A 23023-nucleotide genomic window follows, 5' to 3' on the forward strand; every position below is an offset into this window, starting at 1 on the left:
TACTTGGGAAAGTCTGTGGGCGCGTGTGTTTGAAGCGAGTCCGGCCTGGCCGAGGAGAATCGGGGTGTCGGGGGACGCCAGTGGGACTCTTGCAAGAGGCCTATGACGACACGGGCGACTTGGCACTGGGCTAGCCAGGAGTGCTCGACGCCTCCTGGGAGACTATAGGGCTCGTTGCAGTTTGAGGACCTCACAGTGTGCGAGGGTGGCCAGCACTAGTGTTGGAGAGGCTAATTCTATCCAGAGCCCTAGGACCAGTCTCTTGGGTCTCCTCGGACTAGGCGCCGCGGAGCGCCTCGCCTAGTGTACTTTACGAAGAGCCGCCCCCCCCCCCCCAGAGCAAGAGCCAGGCTCCCAGGCGCGCGTAGCCGAACCTCCGGGGGTAGGCTGGCCGCGAGTGGGAGGTGGCGGCGCCCGACGGACGCCTGACCGCCACCCCAGACCTCCTCCGGCTTCCGCAAGCACTTGCACTTTGGATCCGGATTCGAAACCCGTAACCGGACTATCCCCAAGGGTCGGCCTTGTTGCAATGACCAACGGCGGCGTCTGCGACCCGGGCCCCTAAGCCTGGTTTGCATCACCTTCACTGGCTGCACCAGGAGGGCAACGAGGCCCTGACTACCGGTCTCCTGAGCCCTTGCTCCTCTCTGCTTGAGAATGGAGTTCTTGCCCCGCTGGACCTGCTTCGGGGCTGCTACCACTGACGCCGCGAAGGACAATCGAGGCCACCTCTGGCGCCTCTTTACCTTGCCCTAAGCCGACTGTAGCCCTAGTTTCAGAGCAGATGAGAAAGCCTGGGGGGAGTTCGACTGAGGGGCAACTCCACCCCTCCCCCGCCAAGCGTCTGTTAGCCTCACGTCTTCAGAGCTGGATGCAGCAGAATTGGGAGCAAAAATGGTGGCTGCAGGAACCATTGCCAGCCCAGTCCCAGGTGGATGGCTGGTGGGAGGCTGCCCACTCCCTCAGCCCAGATACCAACTGAGCATCTGTGCTTGAGTGCCGGGGGTGCCTGCGGAGGACAGACCACAGAAGGACCCCCTCCCCCAGTTCAGTAGCTCCCAAGCTGGGGACACCCACGGGCTATGAGCAGCTGGGGCTATGAGGGAAAGGCAGTCGGGAAAAGACACTTGAGCAAGCAGGCGCCCTTGTGGAGGGACCCTCAGGTGACAGAGGCAAGGGCTGGAAAGTAAGTTTGCTAGATGTCAAGCTCGGTTGTGGGGCAAGGACAGAGGGACACCTTGAAAATTGCCAGCTTATTGTATGGGTGAGGGACTTCTATTAGTTCCTGATGTCAGCAGGAGTAATTCGGTCGTGGTAAGGGACACAAGGGACATAGGGAACCTAGGGTTCAGCCCGTGGCCGGAGACTCCTAGGCTGCTAGTGGCCAGAGCAGGGGAGTGGAGAGAAGGGGCCACGGCCCACTTGTGCTGCTCTCTGTATCTGCCTGCCAGCTCTGTGCTGTGTATTTTAATGGTGTATTTGGAAGCCATTTTTAAAAACCTGTTCGGTAGAATATTTAAGCAGCCAACAAGGAGATGGATTTGCAATTTAAACACAGGCCTTTCAGGGCCTCGTCCCAGCCCCCATCCACCTGGACAGGGAAGGAGGCCCGCAGCAAGCTGCTTTCCCTTTGGAGCCCGGGCTTGGCTTCAAGATTCACCTTGTACAGCTGTCTGGCCCCTACTTGTCATTAGCCCTGTGCCTGCCTCCATCTTACAGATGACTTCTGCAGGTCTTGGCAGAGCACGGCCCTTCTGAGTCTCACTGACTCACTCCCCAGCTCTACTGGGGAGACTCACAGTACTCCCAACCCATGACCATGAAGGGTGCTGCCACAGCCAGCCACAGGCCTGTCCCAGGATTGCCTGGCCAGACCACTGGCGATCCACAACACACACTCACTCCAGCATACCTGGGCCTGCCTCTGCAGCTTTGTTCTGAACTCACTAGGCCCTGCGGGTTTGCAGTCCCTTTTGCCAGAGCTGAGGCTTCTGAGATAGAATCAAAGGGCCTGGTCTGGGCGGGAGACACAGAGTAAGGCCGGTGGTATGCAGGCCCTATAGCCTGGTTCCCTAGGTACTGTGTAGAGTGGGCACTGGAGTACTCCGGGATTCCGGGGGTGGGGGGCACTGTGGGCAGGCCACACTTCCCTGGATGTCCTCCAGGGCAAGGCCTCATGGAGTCTTTGTAGCTGGAAATCCTGGACCTCCCACAGGTCACAGAGCAGAGCGTTAGAAGCTAGACTGGCTTCTGGCCACTCTGCAAGGGCCGCTTTGAAGAGATCCTGCCCTCTAAAAATCAGGATAATTGTGACATTCTCCCGTTAGGAAATGTCTCATGATTAGGAAAAAAACTCACCAGAAAACCACTGACTAAGGGTATAGACTTTGGGTTACGATTGCTGTATTCAGTGTGACCTTGGAGGGGTGGGGGTACCAGTAGAGTAGTGGCTGGAAACACAACCCCGCGCTGCCACTCCCAGCAGCCTGGGATCAGAGACCTTCATTCAGGTGAAGCTCTGAGTTGGGGAGATTTTAACATTTAAATAGTGGCTGAGGTGTGGGAAGGGAAAGACTCAGGGAAAGGATAAGGCAAAACCAAGCATGGGTGTGGCCCTCTTAAGAAAGTCACACTTGTCTTTACCAAGAATCATATGAATCTGGCGGCTTCTGAAGTGTCTCAGGGCTTGCTAAGGAGCCTTTTTTTTTTCAGTAAATAAGAGCAAGATGGTTCCTGGTGTACCACTGGCTAGGACAACAGCAGATAAGGAAAAACCCCAGGTCACACGGAGTCATGTGGACGTTGAGTACTTACTGCAAAAATTTTATGGTCTTTGTGATATTCCCAGAAAGTTTTTGGTTTCTATCTGGGAAAAGAGCAAGGCCATATGTGAAAGTCATGTATACACATGAACCTTAATCATGGTTCATTAACACTGTAATACTCTGATTTATAGTGCCTTATGAGACGAAAGTGGAGATAGAGGGCTTGGAAAAGCATGGCTATTTTATGACTTAAAAAGCTAGGCAGTGGTGGCGCATGCCTTTAATCCCAGCACTTGGGAGGCAGAGGCAGGTGGATCTCTGCGAGTTCAAGGCCAGCTTGGTCTACAGAACGAGTTCCAGAACAGTCAGAGCATAGAGAAACCCTGTCTCGAAAAAACAAGTACATATATGTTAATTGTGTGCATGTGTCTATATGAATCCAGACACACATATGGAAGCCTGGGGGTCAATTTTAGGGGTTGTCAAGGCAGGGTCTCTTGTTTCTGCTGCTATACAGCATACTTCATACTAGCTGGCTTGTGAGTTTCTGTGAAATTTTCCTGTCTCGCCTTCTACTTCAACTGTAGGAGTGCTGGGATTACAGATATAAATCACGGCCTATGGCTTGAAAGATGATTTTAAAACATTGGGTTTCAGGGATTGAACTTGGGTTGGAAGGCTGGCTAGGACCTCAAAAGTCCTCCTTTTTTATTTTTTTAAAGATTTATGTATGAGTGCTCTATCTTCATGTATACCTTTATGCCAGAAGAGGGCATTAGATGCCATTATAGATGGCTGTGAGCCGCCATGTGGTGCTGGGAATTGAACTCAGGCCCTCTGGAAGAGCAATCAATGTGCTTAACCTCTGAGCTATCTTTCTAGCCCTCTCTTTAATTTTTAATGCTTCCTGTTAAATGATTTTTGGTTAAAAGAATAAGATCTTAGTTGGGCGGTGGTGGTGCACGCCTTTAATCTCAGCACTTGGTAGGTAGAGGCAAATGGATCTCTGTGAGTTCGAGGCCAGCCTAGTCTGCAAGAGCTGGTTCCAGGACAGGCTCCAAAGCTACAGAGAATTCCTGTCTCAGAAAAAAAAAAAAAAAAAAAGATCTGAGTTATGCCTCTGGCCCCAGGTAGAGAGACATGGCATTCTATACTGCCCAAAGAATCATGAGATTACAAAGAGTTAACTACTTGGCCTACCAATCACTTGGCCAAATAACAAATCTAAAGACTTGTTGAGGAGATAGGAGGAATGGAACCCTGTGATGGTCAGAAGACTAGTGTGCATTGGTTCTTTCCTACCATGTGGACTCTGGGCACTGAAGTCAGGCCATCAGGCATGTCAGCAAGCTGTGGTTACAGCTGAGCCATCTCTCTGGCCTCCTTCTCCCTCTTTCTATGTTTGTTTTGAAAGTCAGCCAAACTCCCAAGCCTGCTTGCCCTAACCCATAGGGCATCCTCACTCTTCTCTGAAGGCCCATCTCCACCCCCAAGTGGCTGCTCACTGCTGATTACCTCTAATTTAAGGACAATGTCTCTTGGACTAGCAAGATGGCTTTGCCAGTAAAGGCTGACAAGCTTGATGACCTGAATTCCATTCTCTAGGAACCCACATGATGAAGAGACCTGACCATCTCAAATTGTCCTTTGATCTCCATGTATTTGTTGCACATGCACGTGCATGCACACGTGTATGCACAACACAAATGTAATGACATTTTAGAGGGATGGCTTTCTTCTTATCCCTCTCTTGTCTCAGAAGCTGCTGTGATGTTCAGTTTTCCTGCCTTGTTTTTCTCTCAAACACCAAAAAAAGGGTCTTTAACTTCCTTCCAAGTCTTTTTTTTTTTTATTACTTTTGTTTGTGTGGGTGTGTTGCCTACATGTATGTATGTGCACCATGAATGTGCCTTGTGCCCATGGAGGGCAGAAGTGGGTGTTGGATCCCCTGAAACTGGAGTTACAGATGATTGTGAGCCATCTCTATAACCCTTCAAACATGTTTTCAAATTATTTTGTTTACAAGACAAGGAAATTAAAAACAGAACCCAGTTAACAAGAACTGACACAAGAGGAAACAGAAAGTCTGAATAACTCTATGTCTACTCCCAACATCCTGAAGAAAAAGCTCTGAGTTTACAGTCATATCCAAGAGCTGAAACCTGCCATGTAATCCCTGAGTGAGTGGCAGAAGGATTACAGGGGTGGGGTGGGAGTGGCATCAAGAGGAGGTTTTAATTTTGGTGGTGGTGATGGGTGCCTAGGGATCCTACAGGGCAAAGGCATGCCTGGGGCTAGGTGTCACTGTGCATGTGTAGACAAAGGGTCTAGGCCAAAGAACACTTTGGTTTGCACAGGATAGCATGCTCCACTGAGTCCCATTTGAACGAAGATGGAGTCAGGCCAGTGGCCTCCCCTTCCCACTGGGTCAACGGAAACTAGGACACCTCTGTGGTTTTGGCTGAAGGCCCCTGTCAACTGGACTGATGGAAACAGTGACAGAAGAGAACATTTAGGCTTGCTCACAACATTCTTCCTTTAATGCACTTAAACAAACCTATGCCTCAGAAAGGAGTCGGGTCAATCAAAAGCTGCAGCCTGTGGAGCAGCCGAAGACCCACTAGCTGCCCTCCTGCCAATCCCCACACCACATGGGGGCCTGCAGCTCTGCACTGTGGGAGGTACTTGTCATCCCTGCTGACAACACCACTTTCCTAGTATTTTGTGTTAAAAAATATATTTTGAGGCTGTGATGCTGGTGGGTGAAGCGAAAGGTTCCCAGACAGAGTTGCAAATGGGTGTTCCTTGTTCAAGGTCATCTCCAGCTTCAGTTTCCTTAATTCCTCTTGAAGTTTCTTGGCCTTTGGTGAGAAGACAAGGAAGTGTAAGACAGGCAGGACAAATGAACCCCCACTTTGGCGCATATGAGGTATATGTGGGAGCACTCAGGCTGCCTTTCCCTCAAGCACCCACAAGCTTGTCTCCTCACTGATATTGGGGGCAGGGGGGGGCATTCAACCTGGGCTCCTGACAGCTCTTGTACCTGTGGATGCTTCCCCAGAGTTAACCACCTTGTGGGCATTTGCCATGGTGTTCCCACAGCATCCCCATACTGTGCAGGCAGCAGTATGAATGAAGAATTCAGCCAGGCGGTGGTGGCGCACACCTTTAATCCCAGCACTTGGGAGGCAGAGGCAGGCGGATCTCTGTGAGTTCGAGACCAGCCTGGTCTACAAGAGCTAGTTCCAGGACAGGCTCCAAAACCACAGAGAAACCCTGTCTCGAAAAACCAAAAAAAAAAAAAAAAAATTCATTCTCAGGAAGAGAGAATCCTGAGACCGGTGCCATAACACTCTTGGGGCTTGTGATGGCTATCCCTCTAAGCACAATCTAGCCAGGAACATAGCCGGAGAGACAGAGGGCCAAGGAAGGACACTGCCCAGCCTGGAATCAGGTGTGTGCTTTGTGTCCTATAGTGCCCAGCCCATCTGCCACTCAGAAAAAGGGAAACCTGAGGCCACAGGGTGGTCATGTCTCTGTCTGAGGTCACCCGATCCTTGGGTGGAGACCTTAACTCATCTGTCCTTTTCTTCTGCTTGTCTCCTCAAGCCCAGCCGCACCATCTCAGGTCTGCACCACGCCAGTGAGTACTGTCTGCTGTTGGTCCTGTTAGTGCCCATCTATAGCTTTGCCTCTTTTTAGACTGTGCGTTGCTGTTTCCTTTGTGCCTGCCATTTAGTGTGCCCAAACTGGACACCCCCCTCCCTAGTCTCTTCTCCTGGACAAACCTGTCATGGGGAACTTTGGGCCAGAGGCTCAGCCCCTGGCAAGCAGCCTGGGGCATTTTATTTTCTTCTTGCTCCGTTTAGCCCTCTGACAACTCCCTTCAGGCAGAATTCATTCCAATGGCCCTGAAGAGGCTGGGCAGGAAGCAGCATTTTTAAAGGACTGAGTGGAATTTATACTGCTCTGGCCTTGACCTCCATGAGCTATCTAGCTACGGGTTGTCTAGTCCTTGGTCAGGACATCGAGCTACTAACACGTGGACTATGATGCCCCTTCTCTAATTGTACTTTTTTTTTCTTTTGAGACAGGGTCTTGTGTACCCCACTCTGGCCTGAGCCTCACTGTGCAGCCAAGTATGACCCTGGGACTCCTAATCCTCCTCCCTCTTCTCCGAAGTGCTAGGACTGTAAGCAAGTGCCACCATGTCCCATGTACTTCAGCTCAAACTCAGGGTTTCACGGATGCTAATTTGTTTCTTTCTAAATGTTCCTTTCACTTGCTCTGGAATCTCCTGAAATATGCCAGCACGTGTTGAACCTCTCAGACCCATCTTCTAGTTGGTGCTGTCTTAAAATCTTGTTTCAATTCTGTCATCCACCCCCATTTTCTTTTCATTCTGCTTCCTGGGGAATTTATTTAATTTTACCTCGGGGCACTTGCCCTGGTTCATGGTAGCAGTTGCTTCCACCAATGCCCAGGGACTAACACTGTCAAGTGCTGCTGCTGCTTCAAAAGTTTTAGATGTTTTTGTTTTACGTGTATGAGTGTTTTGCCTGCATAAATGTATGTGCACCACATGTGCCCGGTGCCATGGAGGTCAGAGATTGCACTAGGTCCCCTGCAATTAAGAGTTAAAGGTGGTTGTAAGCCGCTGTGTAGGTGCTGGGAACTGAACTTAGATCCTCCAGAAGAGCAGCAAGTGCTCCAGCCCTATTGTGCACTTCTTAATTGGGTCTCTGTTTGTCCCTTTCTGCTTTCCTCCAGGCTTGCTGAGGCCTCTCCTGAAAGGCCAAGCATAGGCAGGTGCAGGTTCCCCATGCATGGGGATGAGACCTCAGACAAAGACCAGACCTCACAGGTGCTGCTGGGAACCCACTGGCCACTCTTCTGGGACAGTTTCAGGGAGCACCCATGCCATCTGTCAGTTAGAGGGCTGGAGAGCAGTGCACTGAGAAGGCTCTTCCTGCCCTTCCAGGTGGTGAAAAGCAAAGGCTTTGTGACAGTGACACAGGGTAGCCATGGCCCCTCTCTAGGTCCTCAGGACCCCACAGTAGCTCCTCTACATCGACCTGCTCACCTGGGGGCAGACCCTCAAGGTGCCCTCACACACCAGGGTGACAGGTCCTTATCAGAGCCCAGGAAGGCATCTCTTGGCTACTGTCACCACACCTCTATCCTGCTTCCCTAGAAGACAGGCTATGCTGGGTGGGTGACTCCAGGGGACAGACTTTCAGCTTTTACCCACTGTCCCCAGATTTTCACTCTTTTTTAAAAAAAAAAAATTTAAAATGGGCAGTGGTGGTACACACCTTTAATCCCAGCACTCAGGAGGCAGAGGCAGGTGGATCTCTGTGAGTTTGGCCAGCCTTGTCTACAAGAGCTGGTTCCAGTACAGGTTCTGAAGCTACAGAGAAACCCTGTCTCGAAAAACAAAAACAAACAAAACCAAAACCAAAGTCCATCATGCTTTCATTGTATTTACACCTCTCTTTCAATTCTTTGCAGATTCACACTCCCTCCCTACCCACCTAACTTTGTGTCCCCCAAATATTCTTGGCTGTGTGGCTTACTGGAGTGTGGTTAACTGACTATTACCAGGGGCAGACCCCTAGGGTATCCACACATACCTAACATTTGTCAATAGCCTCTCTGCTCGGACTGGGACTTGGTAACAAATCTATGCTGGACATGTGGCTGCCACAATTTGGTCTGGGTTTGCATTCTTGTGTTTTAGGGTTCTGTAGAATGAACCTCATAACTGGTTGGTGTTTTCTCTGTCTCTCAGCAGGATCCTAATACTATACCTCCAGGGACTTTCTTCTTACAAAACTTTGCTGGCCTCAGTATGTGTTAGGTTTCAGGCTCAGCTATTATGGCAAAGGTCAGATAAGAGTGACTGAAAACCAGGGGGTGTGGCATCTCTGGGAGGCCAGAGCCAGGGCTATAGACTCCCTGCAGCTGTTACTGGGTATTCATAGCTTTCACCACAGAGCTGTCTTGTCTCTGCCTTTTTCTCTCTTCCTGCTGTGGTGCAGTGATGATTAATCTGGGTGCAAATGTGACATGCCGATGTGCCAATGTGGAGGGTGCATGGTGGGTTTGTGGACAGGGTTGACTTTTGTCCGCCTGGACAGAACAGAAATGGAGCCACAGAGAGGCTGGGAAGAAAGCCTGCTCTTGAGCCAGTGACAGATTAACCTGGAACTAAGCCAAGGTGGGGTCATGGGCACCCAAGTACCACTATCACAAAACTTCTTTTTCCTTCTACCAGCTTCCTGTCAGGGTAGGAAGGGCCTCTGCTCTGTGATTCTCCCACAAGCAGGGTACTGAGGCGCAAGGTGGGTGTAGATGGTTTCAGCCATTAGGTGGCAACGTGGTTAGACAACAAGGGTTTAAGGGCATAATTTGCTCTGTTTAGGAGCTCAGAGGTGTGGTCATCCGGATCCCTGTGAATTGGCACACTGTTCTCTCCCCAGGCAACAGCAATGAACCCTCTCTAAGAAGCTCCATTTCAACCAACAGCCTAGTCTCTGGGTGTGAAGCCTTAAGCAAAGACTGTGCAGACTAAGGAATGGACTAGTTCTGTCATCAGTCCTCAGAGGCCCTAAGCTGTCATGCATATCCCATTATGTCTAGTGCAGCTGAGAGCTAACAATGTGGCCAGGATATTTTTCTGGAGGCCCCAATACATACATACATGGCAGGCATTAGAGGGCACTTGCTCTGCAGTGATACAAAGAGTTCCATTTCATTAATGAGACATTCGTAAACAGGGCAACGGTACTCACAGTTTCCAGGTCCTGGTTGGCTATCTTCATGTCTTGTAGTGGGTTGGTACCCAGAAAGTTGCGAGCACAGATCTGCTGTGTATGCCGCCTTATCTTCTCCTCCAGGTCTGCTAACGGTGAGGCGCTGGGACACAGACACTTACTGCTTGGATGCTGGCCTTAGGCTAGCAGCCCTCATTCCAACCATAGAGAAACCTTTCCCCACAGCCCATGAGCCATCTGAGGTACCATGTGGCTCCCGGCATCCCCTAGAGATGCTGGCCTTGAGGCGACAGCTTTCCCAGAAGGTCATTATGCTTAAACACCTTCAGGTTGGGGCTGGAGAGGTGGCTTAGAGGTTAGAAGCACCCCAGAGCTTATCAGGACCTAGGTTTGGTTCCTAGCACCCCCCTGGAGGCTAACACCCATCTATAACTTCAGATCCAGAGCTATGTGGCTGTGCCTATTTTTTAGCAGTCTGTTTTGTGCATGCGGAGAACAGCATTCCTTTTCATAGGTAACACAGTTTTACTGAACCTTTAGACAGAGCAGAACATCTCATTGACCTGAGATTTTTAAATACATCTCTATCTCTGCTAACATCAGGCTGAGACTCCAAGGTTGCTATTTGTGGACTGTAAACAGAATGATTTAGAATGGCAGAAAGAGGCCAGAAATCTCTGGCTAAATGCCAGGAAGTTCCCACCCCCTTCCCACACAGTTGGTTCTCTGCTACCTGCCCTGGACCCTGCAAGGCTTCTACACTGTCCCACTGGCTTGGTTCAGGGATCCCCCGCCCCCAATATTGGTCCTTTTTGGCACCAACTTTCCTCAATGCTCTCCTGAGTTCCAGATGGGTCTGCTAGCTGGCCTAAGCTCTTAGGACAATCGCCACGCTTCTCTCCCAATTAGCAACCTGGCAACTCCTTGGCCAGAGACTCCAATACTAGGGTGTCAAATGCTAAGGGACCATAAGCCAGCCTTCTCATGTGTTCTGCCTTTCTTTCATGGAATCTTTGAGCAGGAGCCATGGCCGGCACACCATGATGGGAAGGCTAGGTGTAGTCCTAAGGGCTGAAAACACAGGATTTAGGGTGAGACAAGGGCTCAAGCACCAGAACAACTAGGGAAGGGTGAGGCTGGTAGTGCCTGCAGCTATACTCGTGGAGTGGGCATCTTCTGAGTCCTGCCGGTCATCTGGCAGTGTAATGGAACACCAAGCATGGGGATCAGGTCTTCCTAGATCATCTACTATGCTGAGTGCTCATACAAGGCTAGATATTCCATGGCAATTGGTACATGCCTTGGGCAGCCTGTGGCACTGAGCTGCGGAGCTGGGAATGCAGAACTGTCACCAACCTGAAACTCCTCTGCACTGTCCTCTCTCTGCTGGCCTTCATTTTCCCGAGTGGATTCACTGGCGTTTTCCCATGGTCTATCAGATCTGTGGCAAAGGGGATCTTTGATGCCATCTAGAAAAATGTAACAAGCTATTTCCAGCAATGCATGAAAAGACTGCTCTTATTTCCAACAATGCATGCAAAGGTTGCTCTTATTTCCAGCAATGCGTGCAAAGGCTGCGCTTCCCCACAGCTCCACCTGCCCTACTACACCACCCAAGGGGACATTCTTTATAGGCCTCACTGTCCTATAGCCTGACTAACAGCCGCCCCCACCTTGGTCCTTGGTGCAGGCATCTCTCAAATGTCCTAGCAGCCCAGGTTAGAGTGGAGGCAGTATAGAGCAAGGAACCCTGGGTGAGCTCAAAGTTGCTATAGTTGACCTAGGATACCCTGAGACTCTGTCACATGACAGAAAACACATTACTATAACAGGACCCCAGTCGTTTAGACAGGTGTGAGTTAGTTTTAAATCACAAAGTTTCAAGCTAATACGTAAGTGCTAGTACAAACCAAGTATATAAAGTACAGGCCTTGAACTTGGCTAGCCTGCAGACATTGTGAGTAGAACAGGTAACCTACAAGTGACTCAGTCCCGTCCCCCCCAAAGAAACCACATCCTGAGGGACACCAGGGCATATCCGGTTGTGCCCATTGGCATCCCATCCCCCTGCACTCCATGGCCCTCAAGGCCAAGTAGTTCTAGATCTTTCCACAGGTCAGAGTACTCTCAGTGTCTTCCTAGGACATTCCACAGTCGCTCGGTCATGTTGCCTGAGTGGTTCCCATCTCAGATTTCCCTAAATTGTAGGAAGTGAGAACAGAGCATGGGAGAGCAGCCCAGCCAAGAGAGGAAGCTCGTGTGATCTTTTAATGTTAATGGGCCACCTGGTGTCATGGAAACACAGCCCACTCCTCGCAGCATCTCGGGCACACTCCTCATTCCTGGACAGCCTGATGTCACTCAGATTAATGGCCACCCATTCCCCATTTGGCCTTCCGTATCCACTGTGATTTATGTAGACATAGCCTCTCTTCCTAGCAGTCCTGCCTTCTGCCCTATAGCCTGAGTCACCCTGTCTCCTGACTGCTATGGCCTTCCTGCAGGGCCTTTCTACTCCACGTCACAGACACAGCTCCAGGCTAGTCTTCAAATTCTTCTCGGGCTATGACTGGAGACTTCCTGTCTGATCCCAGCTCCCCATGCCCACCCAGTCCCCATGTGTCTTCCCTGCTCTGCTCAGTCTTCAGAGCCAACCTAAGGCTCAGTTCTAATGTTTGGAACCTGAGCTGTCCTGTCCCCTCTTAATACTAGAGGTAAGGGGATTTCATCATAGTAATTACAGAAACAAACATTTCTGTCTTACTCCAGGCCTTTTGCTGTAGTAGCTGGCTTCCTGCAGAGCCATCAGATGGCATCTGAAGCTGTTTTTGCAGCTCCAGCAGGCAGATATGCCTGGACAGGATGTGTTGGTAAGGGCAACAAAGACCACGTGACCAGCACTGCTCACTGCTGCCTCCAGGGGATGAGGTAGGGAACTAGCCCAGCCCCAAATTCAGGAGCTTAAGTGTGTGTGACTGTGTGTGTGTGTGTGTGTCTATCTCTGCAATGTGTAAGTTATGTGCATGGTTGCCTGTTCGTGGGAGGCAGGTTGTTAGACTCCAAGGCTGACTAAACAGAGTGAGATTGAGTGGAGGGTGTGAGGCCTGGGGAGCGGTGAATCTCCTGCTGGGGTTCCTGCTGTGTGCTCTCTGCCTGCCAGGGCGGACTTTGAGCTCAGCCAGACTGTGCCCCCATCTGACCTGTATCTTCCCTTCTCAGTTGAAGATTTCCAGGGCTGGGTCTTGTCTGCCAGGGTGTGCAGTTCAAACCCAGCATTCCTGGCTCTCTGAAAGGCCTGGAACCCAGGAAGATACAGTTAGGGGACAGGAGCCGCCACACCCTTCTTTTTTACAGACACCCCCGCCCCCGGAAATGCATAGGGCTGGGACTCAGCAGAATTCCACATGCTTGCTGGTTGTGACAGCTGCCTTACCATAGGAGGTCAAAAATCTTCCACAGAAATTCCAACAGAAAGAAATGCATGATGCTAAATCCAGGTGGTTTCCTTTTTTCCTCATTAAAGCCAGATATTACTTGTTTTAATAATTAAAGGCATGCATGGGGGTGGGGAATGCTCATCTATAGTTTACTATTACAGAAAAACAGAGGCAAGAAAAAAAATCATCCAAATACCCAATCTCCTAATAACAAAAAGAATGCAAATGCTTGAAAACTGGGCAAACCTTCAGGCACAGGGAATACCGGTGCTGGGGGAGGTTCCCAGCTTTATAAGAGAGTGTCAAACATGCAATTGTTATGGAGGCCCAGAAAAACAGGTTCAAAGGTCGTAGACAAGGCTGTTGGCTTCAGAACAACATGGAGAAGAAAAATGTATGCCTTTTCTCAATAGGGTGGCAAACCTGGAGTCCCACCCAGTGTCCAATCTCAGAAGTCTTTTAGCAGTCAGCGCCTGCGTGGGTTAAGAGCAGCACACTTACATGTCACAGGAAGCACAGGAAGGCAAGTGGGCTCTGCAAAGGCCTTTCCTCACTCCACATGGTTAACTACCCCTGCTTGGCACACAGTGCTCCAGGCTGGAGCGTCAGCTCCGCCCAGCAGCCTCCAGCCATGCACAGCACCCTGGCACCCTCTAGCGATCACCAGTCCAACTGCAGGAGCCTGTACAAGCTGAGAGCTTCCCTTAGGCTGGCACAGGGTCATGCCATCTACTGTGAGTCACCACTGTGTGTCTGTGCAGATGACAAAATACACAACTAAATATCTTTGTCACATGCTTCAATTAGATTGTCGTCATCTCCGAAAAATGAATTCTCAAAAGTGTCCAAAGAACACTAGTTTTTTTTTTTTTGTTGTTGTTGTTGTTTGTTTGTTTGTTTGTTTCTGAGGCAAGGCCTCATGTAGCCCAGGCTGGCTTGAAACTCAATCCACAGCTGATTCTCCTGTATCTGCCTCCCAATTTCATGCCCGGTTTCTGTGGTGCTGGGGGCTCTTACCCAGGGCTTTGTGCACGCCAGGAAAGCACTCTCAGCTGAACAACAAGCTCAGTCTGCTGCCTCATTATTAAGATGTTTCCTCAGGAGGCTGCTGGGGGCTGTGCTCATAGACTGCTCATTGTTCAGGGTCCTCACTGGACAGGTGGGACAGCGCATACCAAATGGATTTCTAGCCCTTTGGATTTTCTCTGTGAACTGTTCGTCTCATCCTCTGTCCACTTCTCTTTTAATCTTTGATTTCTTTTTAAAAATATTTTTTAAAGATTTATTTTTATTTTATGTGCACTGAGTTCCTTCCTTGCATGTATGTCTGTGTACCATATGTATGCCTGGTGCCCAAGGAGACTAGAAGAGGTCACTGGATCCCTCAGAACTGGAGTAACAGTGTGAGCTGCCATGTGGGTACTGGGCACTGAATCCAGGTCCCCTGTAAGAGCGGCAAGTGTTCTTAACCACTGATTGTTCTTCCCAGACCTGTTCAGTTTCTTTTTTCTTTTTCTATTTCCTTTCTTTCACTCCTTCTTTTTTTGGTGGGTGGGTGTTTGAGACAGGGACTTCTGTGTAGCTCTGGCTGTCCTAGAACTTGCTCTGTAGACCAAACTGGTCTCCCCAGTGCTGGGATTAAAGGCATGCACCACCACTACCTGGCTGATGAAATATTTTTAACGTTTTATACATATGAAAAAACTGGGGAACAGAAAACAAGATGGACACAAACGTGAACACTTCTCATAATACAATGTAGTGTTAAGTGAACAAGAAACACACAGCCCTCTCTGACATCACATACAATGCAGAAGGCAGTACCCCATTGGAGCAGAACAGAGCAGCCTTCAGGATGAACAGAGGGATCAAGGCTGGCTCCAGCATGCTTTCCCTCAAAGCCTCTATGGTCCTGACCACATCATTTAGGAAGATCCTGTTTCAGGGTCCAGGGTGACTTTTGAGCCTACTCCTGAGAAAGGCTTCCTGGATAAGAAATGCAATATAACACGAGGTAACGGGTCCTGTTTGGACTGGAGGAGCCCAAATCTCTTGAACTTTCGTCCCAAGAGATGGCCATCCTCTGACCAGAGACTGAGTAGTGGCACACAGGTGATAGAGCTGTGTCTCTACTGACCATGAGCAGGGGCCCACACCACTCATGGACCCTAACTGCACAGAACTTGAAAGCCCCACCCTCTAACTTCTGTCACTCTCCTGGGGCATTCTACTGTAGCAAACATTTCCATGGTTTGTTTTTTTCTTTTTCTTAAAGTAACAAAGCATTGTTTGAGTTGGATGAACAATGGCAGCCTGGGGAATGTTAGCTGACAAAGGAACCCAGTGACAGAACCCTAGCTGGCCATTGGCTGCAGCCTTGCTGCAGATGAGCCCCACCAGACATCAGTGACAATGGGTCCTGCTAAGACACCATCAATGGTCGCTGACTGAGACAAATTGCACTAGAACTCAGTGACCAAGGGGCATGCATGACACACTGCCAGCAAGGCCCTTCTGCAGATCTGGTGATGAAGGGTCCTGGTGGAAATCAGTAAGAATGGGTCACAAGGCCTGGATCAGCCATGGAGGAGAGGTCAGCATGACTGCAGGGGACAAGCATGCTACCCTGAAAAAGATCAAGACTGGTGTCTTACTTTTCTATTACTGTGAAAAGACACTCTGATCAAGGCAACTTATGAAAGGAAGAATTTATTTGGTGCTTGCTTACAGTTTCAGTGGGTTAGTCCATGGCTGTCATGGTGGGGACATGGTGGAGGGCAGGCAGGCAGCCAAGGCATTGGAACAGTGGTTGGAAGCTTGCATGTTGAGACAACCATGGAGCAGAAAGAGAGCTAACTGAGAGTGGTGTGGGCTTTTGAAACCTCAAAGCCCAGCCTTAGAGATACCTCCTCCAACAAGGCTACATATTCTAACCCTTCCCAAACAGTTCCACCAACTGTAGACCAAGCATTAAAACATATGAACCCATGGAGGCCATTCTCATTCAAACTATCACAGCTGGGTACACTATGAACCCACAACAAGCTGCTCAGAGAAAGGTACAACATCGCTTTGTGGTATCCTTGCCCCAAATACAAATCTCCACCTAAACCCTATGAAATCAGATGGAGATACAATTGTTCAGCACTATCCCAAGGCATCAGGTCAAGGAAGATGTAGTGAGACAGAGCCACCCAGCCAGAGCACACCAGGGAACATGAATGCTAGGTGACAAGAGGACCCTACCAGAGAAGTTTGTGAGGTGCAGTCTTCCTTTGGGTACTCATATTGCAGCACCAGGCATGCCTATTCTGACTACTGCTCTGTGATCTGGGAAGATATCAACAGCAGACGAAGGGAGGAAGGGACATATGGATTCTGTATTGATGCCCTAACTTTACTATAAATTCTAAAATTAGGGTTTTGTTTGTTTTAAAGATTTGAACTGTGCACACTGACTTCACTTGCAGGCCAGCACAGTTTGGTCAGAACAGCCTGTGCAAAATCTTGGGATCTTCTTTAGCTATTGACCTAACCAATGGCTTGATTTTCTTTTAAAGACGTATTTATTTATTTGTTTGTTTGTTTGTTTGTTTATTATGTATACAGTGTTCTGCCTTCATGTACACCTGCAGGTCAGAAGAGGGCACTAGATATCATTACAGATGGTTGTGAGCCATCATGTGGTTGCTGGGAATTGAACTCGGGACCTTTGAAAGAGCAGCCAGTGCTCTTAACCTCTGAGCCATCTTTCCAGCCCCCAATGACTTGATTAACAAGGAACTTTTTCTTTTTTTTGGCACAGGGTTTCCTCTGTGTAGCTCTGGCTGTCCTGAAACTTGCTTTGTAGACCAGGTTGGCCTGGAACTCTACAGAGATCCATCCACCTCCCTAAGTGCAGGGATTAAAGAAGCACTCGGCCTGTACAAGTATGCCAGGCACATTCTGGAGGAGCAGTTGGGTCCCTGGTGCTGACCACTCCCTGTGCCCTACTGGACCATGACCTGCAAGTGGACTGGGAGGAATTCAGAAGGGGCGCTGCACAGACATTCTATGAAACACAGCCTTGTGGGGGGGGAGGGGGTGACCTTGGGGTCAGGGATAGCGTGTAAGGCTGCTGTTCTCTAGGTCCCAAGGTGACTGGCATGAGAGGGTGCAGCGTTACAGGATGACGCCCACAACATATCTCAACCTAGTGGTATTTGATCATTCCCCCTCAAGTCCTTCCTATTTCCTCTTGGAACATCGAGTCCTTCAGATGAAACCAATAGTCAGTGGGCAAGGGGCAGCCTCAAAGGCCAGGTCCTGTACAGAGAGGCTTCGGCCACAGTGTCACAGGGTGGGGGCTATGTGCAGCACCACCGACTGAGAGGGATGGCCCAGACACTGTGTGTGAGCCCCATTGAGCTCACACACGAGGCCAGAGCCACCTGGTCTGCCACGTACCATATTCCTATGTGGTGGCTGGAATTTATTGACCTCCCTCCTGCTCCTCATCAGCTGGGTCTGCTCTCTCCACTCCTGCAAAGTTCTCTTGTCTCTGGAGAAGAAGAACAGTCACATTAAAGTTACAAGCCAGATGTTACTTCAAGCAGAGCTCGCAAGATCTGCTGTCATTTCAGCTTCACAGCCTTCTCCCATCGACCTGTCCTTAGAGCTAGTGGGAGGCTGGAGGTATCCTCCATTCCCTTCCCCTCCTTTCTGCTGGGCTTCTTCCAGCCACTTTGAGCAGAGACAGGGTAGACAGATTCCAACTGAGACCCCCTGGACTTGGGTTGTACTTCTGCTGTAGGCTGATACTTTGCTGTGGCAGCCAAGTTCCCCAAGTTCCCTACTGGCCAGGAAGGAACCAGCTAGGCTGCAGACCCTGCTCAGAATCATGGCAGCTTCTCACAAGGATACTGGTTTAAATAGTGTATGTCTTCCATCTTGTTCAACCTCGGGGACCAAGTGAGCCTCTAGGGATAGTGTTCACAAGATCCAGAGAGGCAGAAATACAAAGAGGTCTTGTTATATTAAAGCCACCTCTGCTCCCCCAAGTCCACCTGCCTGTTGGCACCAACTTTAGCCATCAGCTCCAGTGGCTGGAGCCCCAAATCCTGTTCCAGATCAGCTTCTTCTTGCCCTCCTCAGAGACACCTGTGCACTGGCCTCCCCATCTCTCTTCTGAACTATCTCCTGTCTAGATGCCAAGGTTCCCTGGGTTCCAATCCAGGGAACAGAGCTGGGTCCTCCCCTATACCTCCTGCCTAGATGGCCCACATCCCCAGCTCCAAATGGTCCACTTGTTCCTGGACAAAGGATTCTAGCCACCTCTCCATCACACGGAGCAGAAGGGATCTGCTCCCCCTGCACGAAGCTCCTAATTGGGGAAGTGAGAGGCCCCATAGCTGCTCAGCAAGGGACCACAACAGAGGTAGGACAATGGAGATAATTCACTGGTTCTTTGTACACAAGGCACGTTCTCAACAATGGTGAGTGACCCGCTATGGAAGAAGACAACCGGTTGACTACAGGGTGTCTGGTATGATGCTGGCATGGGCTAGCACAGATGCTGCTTGTGAGCAGTCTGTCCTCATCAGGGCCCAGACAAACAGAGGCAGAATTCCTGATTGTGGCCTCAGGAGGTTTATTTATAGCCAGGCTTCAGAAGGGAGGAGTGAGAGGCTTCAAATATCTAAGCCTGATGTGATCCCAGATCCTGACAGGACAGGGGAAGAACAGTAAGGAACACAAAACGGGAGAGAAGTCAAAGGCATCATGTGGGATGTGACTAGGGAGCTCACAGAGGCTATGGACATGGGGAGTTGACCCTGGCTTTCAGCACCCTGCACAGCTCCACTGGGATCCCTCCCTGTCCAAACCCAACCATGAAACTTGGGCTACTGTGGTACTGTGGATGTGGTCCACACTGGCTGGCTGCAAGGGGCCCATGACAGGACACAGCTGGCTTGTCAGTGGAGCTGTAGGGCAAAGGAGAATAGTTGTTGAGAATGGGATAGGTGACAAGCAGGTTGCATGAAACCAAGGGTAGGAAGTGTGACATTGTGCCACCAACATGAGAGAAGCTAATAGGTGACCAGTCTGACAACACTCCTTAGATATGATGGCAGGCCCTTGGGATGGGCAGGGGAGGAGAAAGGCACTTGGGTGGGTGTGTGGGGCCCACACAAAAAAGCTCAAGGCACTTGAAAATGCAGGCGGGGGACAGGACACTGCCCAAAGGATGCCTATGAACTACCATGCTGTGCAAGTCCACGGAGAAGTCTCTGAACTGCTAAGCAAGAGTGTGGGCTTTTCAAAAACTATAGGCCATGCAAAGCGTACGAGGGCTTCCAAACGAGGGATGGTGACCCAGCCTGGCAAGGAGAATAGAAGCTATCAGGCCTCTTCTGAGACTGGAGACAATATCATACCCACATAGTTGGCCACTGGGCCCCCAGTCCTGACATCATCCATCCCAGGCGCACCTCCTCCGCTGCTCCAGCAGTGTCTCCTTTTCTTGGAGTTCCCGGAGAGTCGGCATACGACTGTCATCCAGCCTTTTCGTACGCATTGTGTTTTGGTACACTGAAGGGAGGTTGGGCAAGATTCCTTTGAAGGAGGTGGACTTCTTTCTAAAATCACACAATGATTATAGCTGAAAATGTAACTTTATGATGGTCCCTCCCACTTGCGGAAGATAGTGCTGAGCACGTGCAGATTTAAAAGGTTATAGTTTAAGACTTTGACTCCAAAAAACCAAAACCAAGACCCCAGCTGCTACCCAGTAAATAACAGAAAAGCTCCAAAGCAGGCCTGGTGGGTCCACTGGATACTAAACAGTCACTGGTCCCAGCTATAACAATCCAGGGGAAGCATCAGTACTGATCAGTGTCAGCAGAGGATGCTGTCCTTCAGATGCCCACCAGCTACTGAGCTCAAGTCCATAGGAACGGACATCTTTAAACCACTCCAAGAAGGCGACACAGTATCAGCAGGGGAACCAGAGGAAGTGTGGTCACACACTGAATGCCCCAAGCTCTCAAGTCACATCAGTCTCCCGGGGCTGAGATCTGGTATCTATGTCTCACAGAGAGACAGACCTACGAAGTACTCCTAGAGAGTGGCCATGACTGCTGGAATAAATTATCATTATTATTCACTGCGTCAGTGTAAGAGAGGAAAGAGGCTTCCAAACAGCAGAGTAGATGCTACTGTTTTCTGCCTGGGACTTCGCGATGAGAACATTCCAGCAGTCCCAGCCACCAGGACTACAGGCTACGGTGCAGAGGGCCAAAAAAAAAAAAACAAAAAAAAAAAACAAAAAAAAAACTCCAAAACTTCCTGGCTGCAACATGCATGAATGCTGTAAGGTGTAGATCACTGTTCGAGCCCAGGAGCTGCAGAGATAGTGCAGTGGGACAATGTGAGGACCCGCGCTCGACTCCCAGGCACTCATGTAGAAACCCAGAGTAGTGGCACACCTGCTGCCCAGCACTGTGGGGCCACAGGCAGAGACGGATGGATTCTAGGGGCTTGTTGACCAGATAAACTAACAGAAATATCAAGCTCCAGGTTCAGTCAGAGACCCTGTCTCAAAGATCAAGGTGGAGAGTGAGACATTTGAAGTCATCCTCTAGCCTCCATACGTGTACACATGGGCAAGTACATCTAACCTATGCACACCGCCCACACACTCACAGATAACACCTACAATATCCAAAACCCACAGTATAGTTAAAGGGCCAGCTGCTCTCCAAGTGGACCCCTGCTTGTCATCTTCAGACGCCCCAGCTCCTGTGGATGTCTTCCCAAATGCTCAGACAAGAGTTTAAACTACTGGTTATTGTCAGCTCTAAGACTCCGTCACCCTCAGGAGCCCATTACTGATTCCTGAGATATGACGGCACATCTCATTTCCATTCTCTATACATGAGCACCACACATACAAACCTGCTGCATGTGCACACATTACATACAACACCGGAGCTGAATTTCCTCTATGTGGCCTACTCTGCCAAGTGTGTTCCGTGACACTGGTCTGTTCTGGTCCTATACTCAGGTCTTATTCAACATACCCTAAATAATGGTTTTAGAAAGTGAACCTTGTGTTTCAGACGACTGTGAAATAGCTTTACAGCTCTGGGAGATCAGGCAAGTTCGCCTTAGCGCTGCCTTACCTGCCTGTGGGTACTGGCTTCTGGTGCCTTTTCTCCTTGGCATTTAGTGCTGCCTTGAGATTTGGAGGCAGCTCAACAGCCAAGAGCTTCTTCTCCAGAACATCCACCTTCTCGTTCTCCACGATCTCCTGCCTCAGCTTCCAGAAGCGCTTGATCTCCTCCTCACTGGGCCAGTTCTCGGAGGAGGCGCTGGATTTGCGGAGCTCACTCAGGTCTAGCCTGTCCATAGGCGGGAAGAAGTCAGCCTTCTCCTTCACTGCGGCTGCCTCATGGCTTGGGACATTAAGGCCTTTCTCACTGGACGTGCTTTTATGGGGCTGAGGCAGCACAGGGTACGGAAGGTCACTGAAGACCATCTTAATGGCGGAGACTTCTGGTGGAGTAAAATGGCATGTTAGACCTTACGGGGAACCAATCTTCATGGTCAGCTTGTTTGGATCTGGAATCATCCTGGAGACACACCTCTGTCACAATGAGAGCATTTCCAGAGATGTTTAACTAGGAGGGGAGATTCACCCTAGATGTGGGAGGCACAATCCTATGAGTTGGGGACCCCGATTGAATTTAAAAAAGTGAGCTCAGCACCAGCCTTCGTCTCTCTCTGCTTCTTGACCACAGACACACTGTGACCAGCTGCTTCATGTACCTGTTGCCGTAACTCCTCCAGATGGACTGTATTGTATCAAACCTGGAGCCAGAATAGCCATATCCTTAAGTTATTCTTTATCCTTAGTCCTCAGGCATTCTGTCACACCAGAAGGCTGCAACAGTAGCCTGTAAGTCAACACTACTCTCCAGTATCACCCAGCAGCCAGGGCCACAGCCTTTGTGCCTTTGCTGAGATGTCTGGAAGGGAGGGAGGGAGTCCACTCAGGTCAGGACTAGCTGGATCCCATAGGCTGCCACAGAGCAGCAGCTGCCGGGCAGGGCATGGACACACTGTTTGAAGATCCCTGAGCCCCTGAGCCTTCTGCACCTCTGGTATGTGCATGAGGCAATTTTGCCACCCTTGTGAACATTCCTGCTCCCCTCACCCAAGATATCTTGAGTCTTTATTTCCAATTAAAGGCTATAACATGTGCCTGCTGTTCTTTGGCGGTGTTTTGCTGACTTTTAGAGACTTTAGTTCTCTGTGAACTATTGAGAAGAGATAAGTGCTGAGTTAGCGTGGCTCCCCTAGGGACAGAGGCTCCACACCACAAGCCAGGAAGTGCAGGACTGGACAGAACCGGGCCTCAGCATCTAACATCTTCTGATCTTTAATGCCAAACATCTTGGCTACTCTGACTATGGTTGGTAACCCCCTCCTTACATTTGGGTAAAACACAGAGCAGGGGTGAATTCCAGTCACAAACTTTACTGCAGAGCCAGGGTGTCACACAGACTCCCGTCATCTGTCATGTCATGGTGGACCTGCATCCCCACAGCTGGGCCAGTGACACTTCTTGTGCCATCCCCTGGCCAGACCCAAGCTGTCCGGGACATATGGTGTATTCACCCTCCTATGTCCTTGCGCCTCTCCAGTGTGGAGCAGAGCTTGACCTCCTCCTGATGGCATCCTCACTTCTCGACAGCACAGATTAGCTGCCAGGGTGCTTCTTTTCCACTGGGGTCTGACATGTACATCTTTCAGCGCCCATGTGCCCAGGTGTTGCCCCGAGTCCCTGCCCCCAATCCCTAGCACAGTGGTGGCTGCATCCAGACTCTCACTCCGGCCTCTCAGTAACCCATAAACTCCTGCTCCTGCCAGGCATGAAGAGCTTTGCCTCTCTTCTCTTAGCCTGTCGACCTGTCCTTCAGGGGCTTAGGGCGCCATTGCAACCTCTCAGAGCCTGCTACATGCTGCCTTTCCCTAAATTATGTGCCTTTACAATGCCAGTCTA

The 23023-nt window shown here is 50.0% G+C and overlaps 1 protein-coding gene across 1 annotated transcript in view; it reads right to left on the reverse strand.

The window, feature by feature from the left end:
* Positions 1–5411: 5411 nt before the first annotated feature.
* Positions 5412–23023, reverse strand: part of Lrrc27 (leucine rich repeat containing 27) — a 28740-nt gene continuing 11128 nt past the window's right edge. Inside the window, exons 6-11 of the mRNA XM_057778839.1 lie at positions 21141–21513; positions 19449–19595; positions 17425–17518; positions 10898–11010; positions 9560–9683; positions 5412–5626 (exon numbers count right to left, since the gene is read on the reverse strand). Of these exons, the coding sequence (XP_057634822.1) occupies positions 5480–5626; positions 9560–9683; positions 10898–11010; positions 17425–17518; positions 19449–19595; positions 21141–21513 (998 nt within the window). The 3' untranslated portion in view covers positions 5412–5479. The remainder of the gene's footprint in view (positions 5627–9559; positions 9684–10897; positions 11011–17424; positions 17519–19448; positions 19596–21140; positions 21514–23023) is intronic.

This window comes from Chionomys nivalis, chromosome 8 (genome assembly GCF_950005125.1).
Source record: "Chionomys nivalis chromosome 8, mChiNiv1.1, whole genome shotgun sequence".
Classification (NCBI taxonomy): Eukaryota; Metazoa; Chordata; class Mammalia; order Rodentia; family Cricetidae; genus Chionomys; species Chionomys nivalis.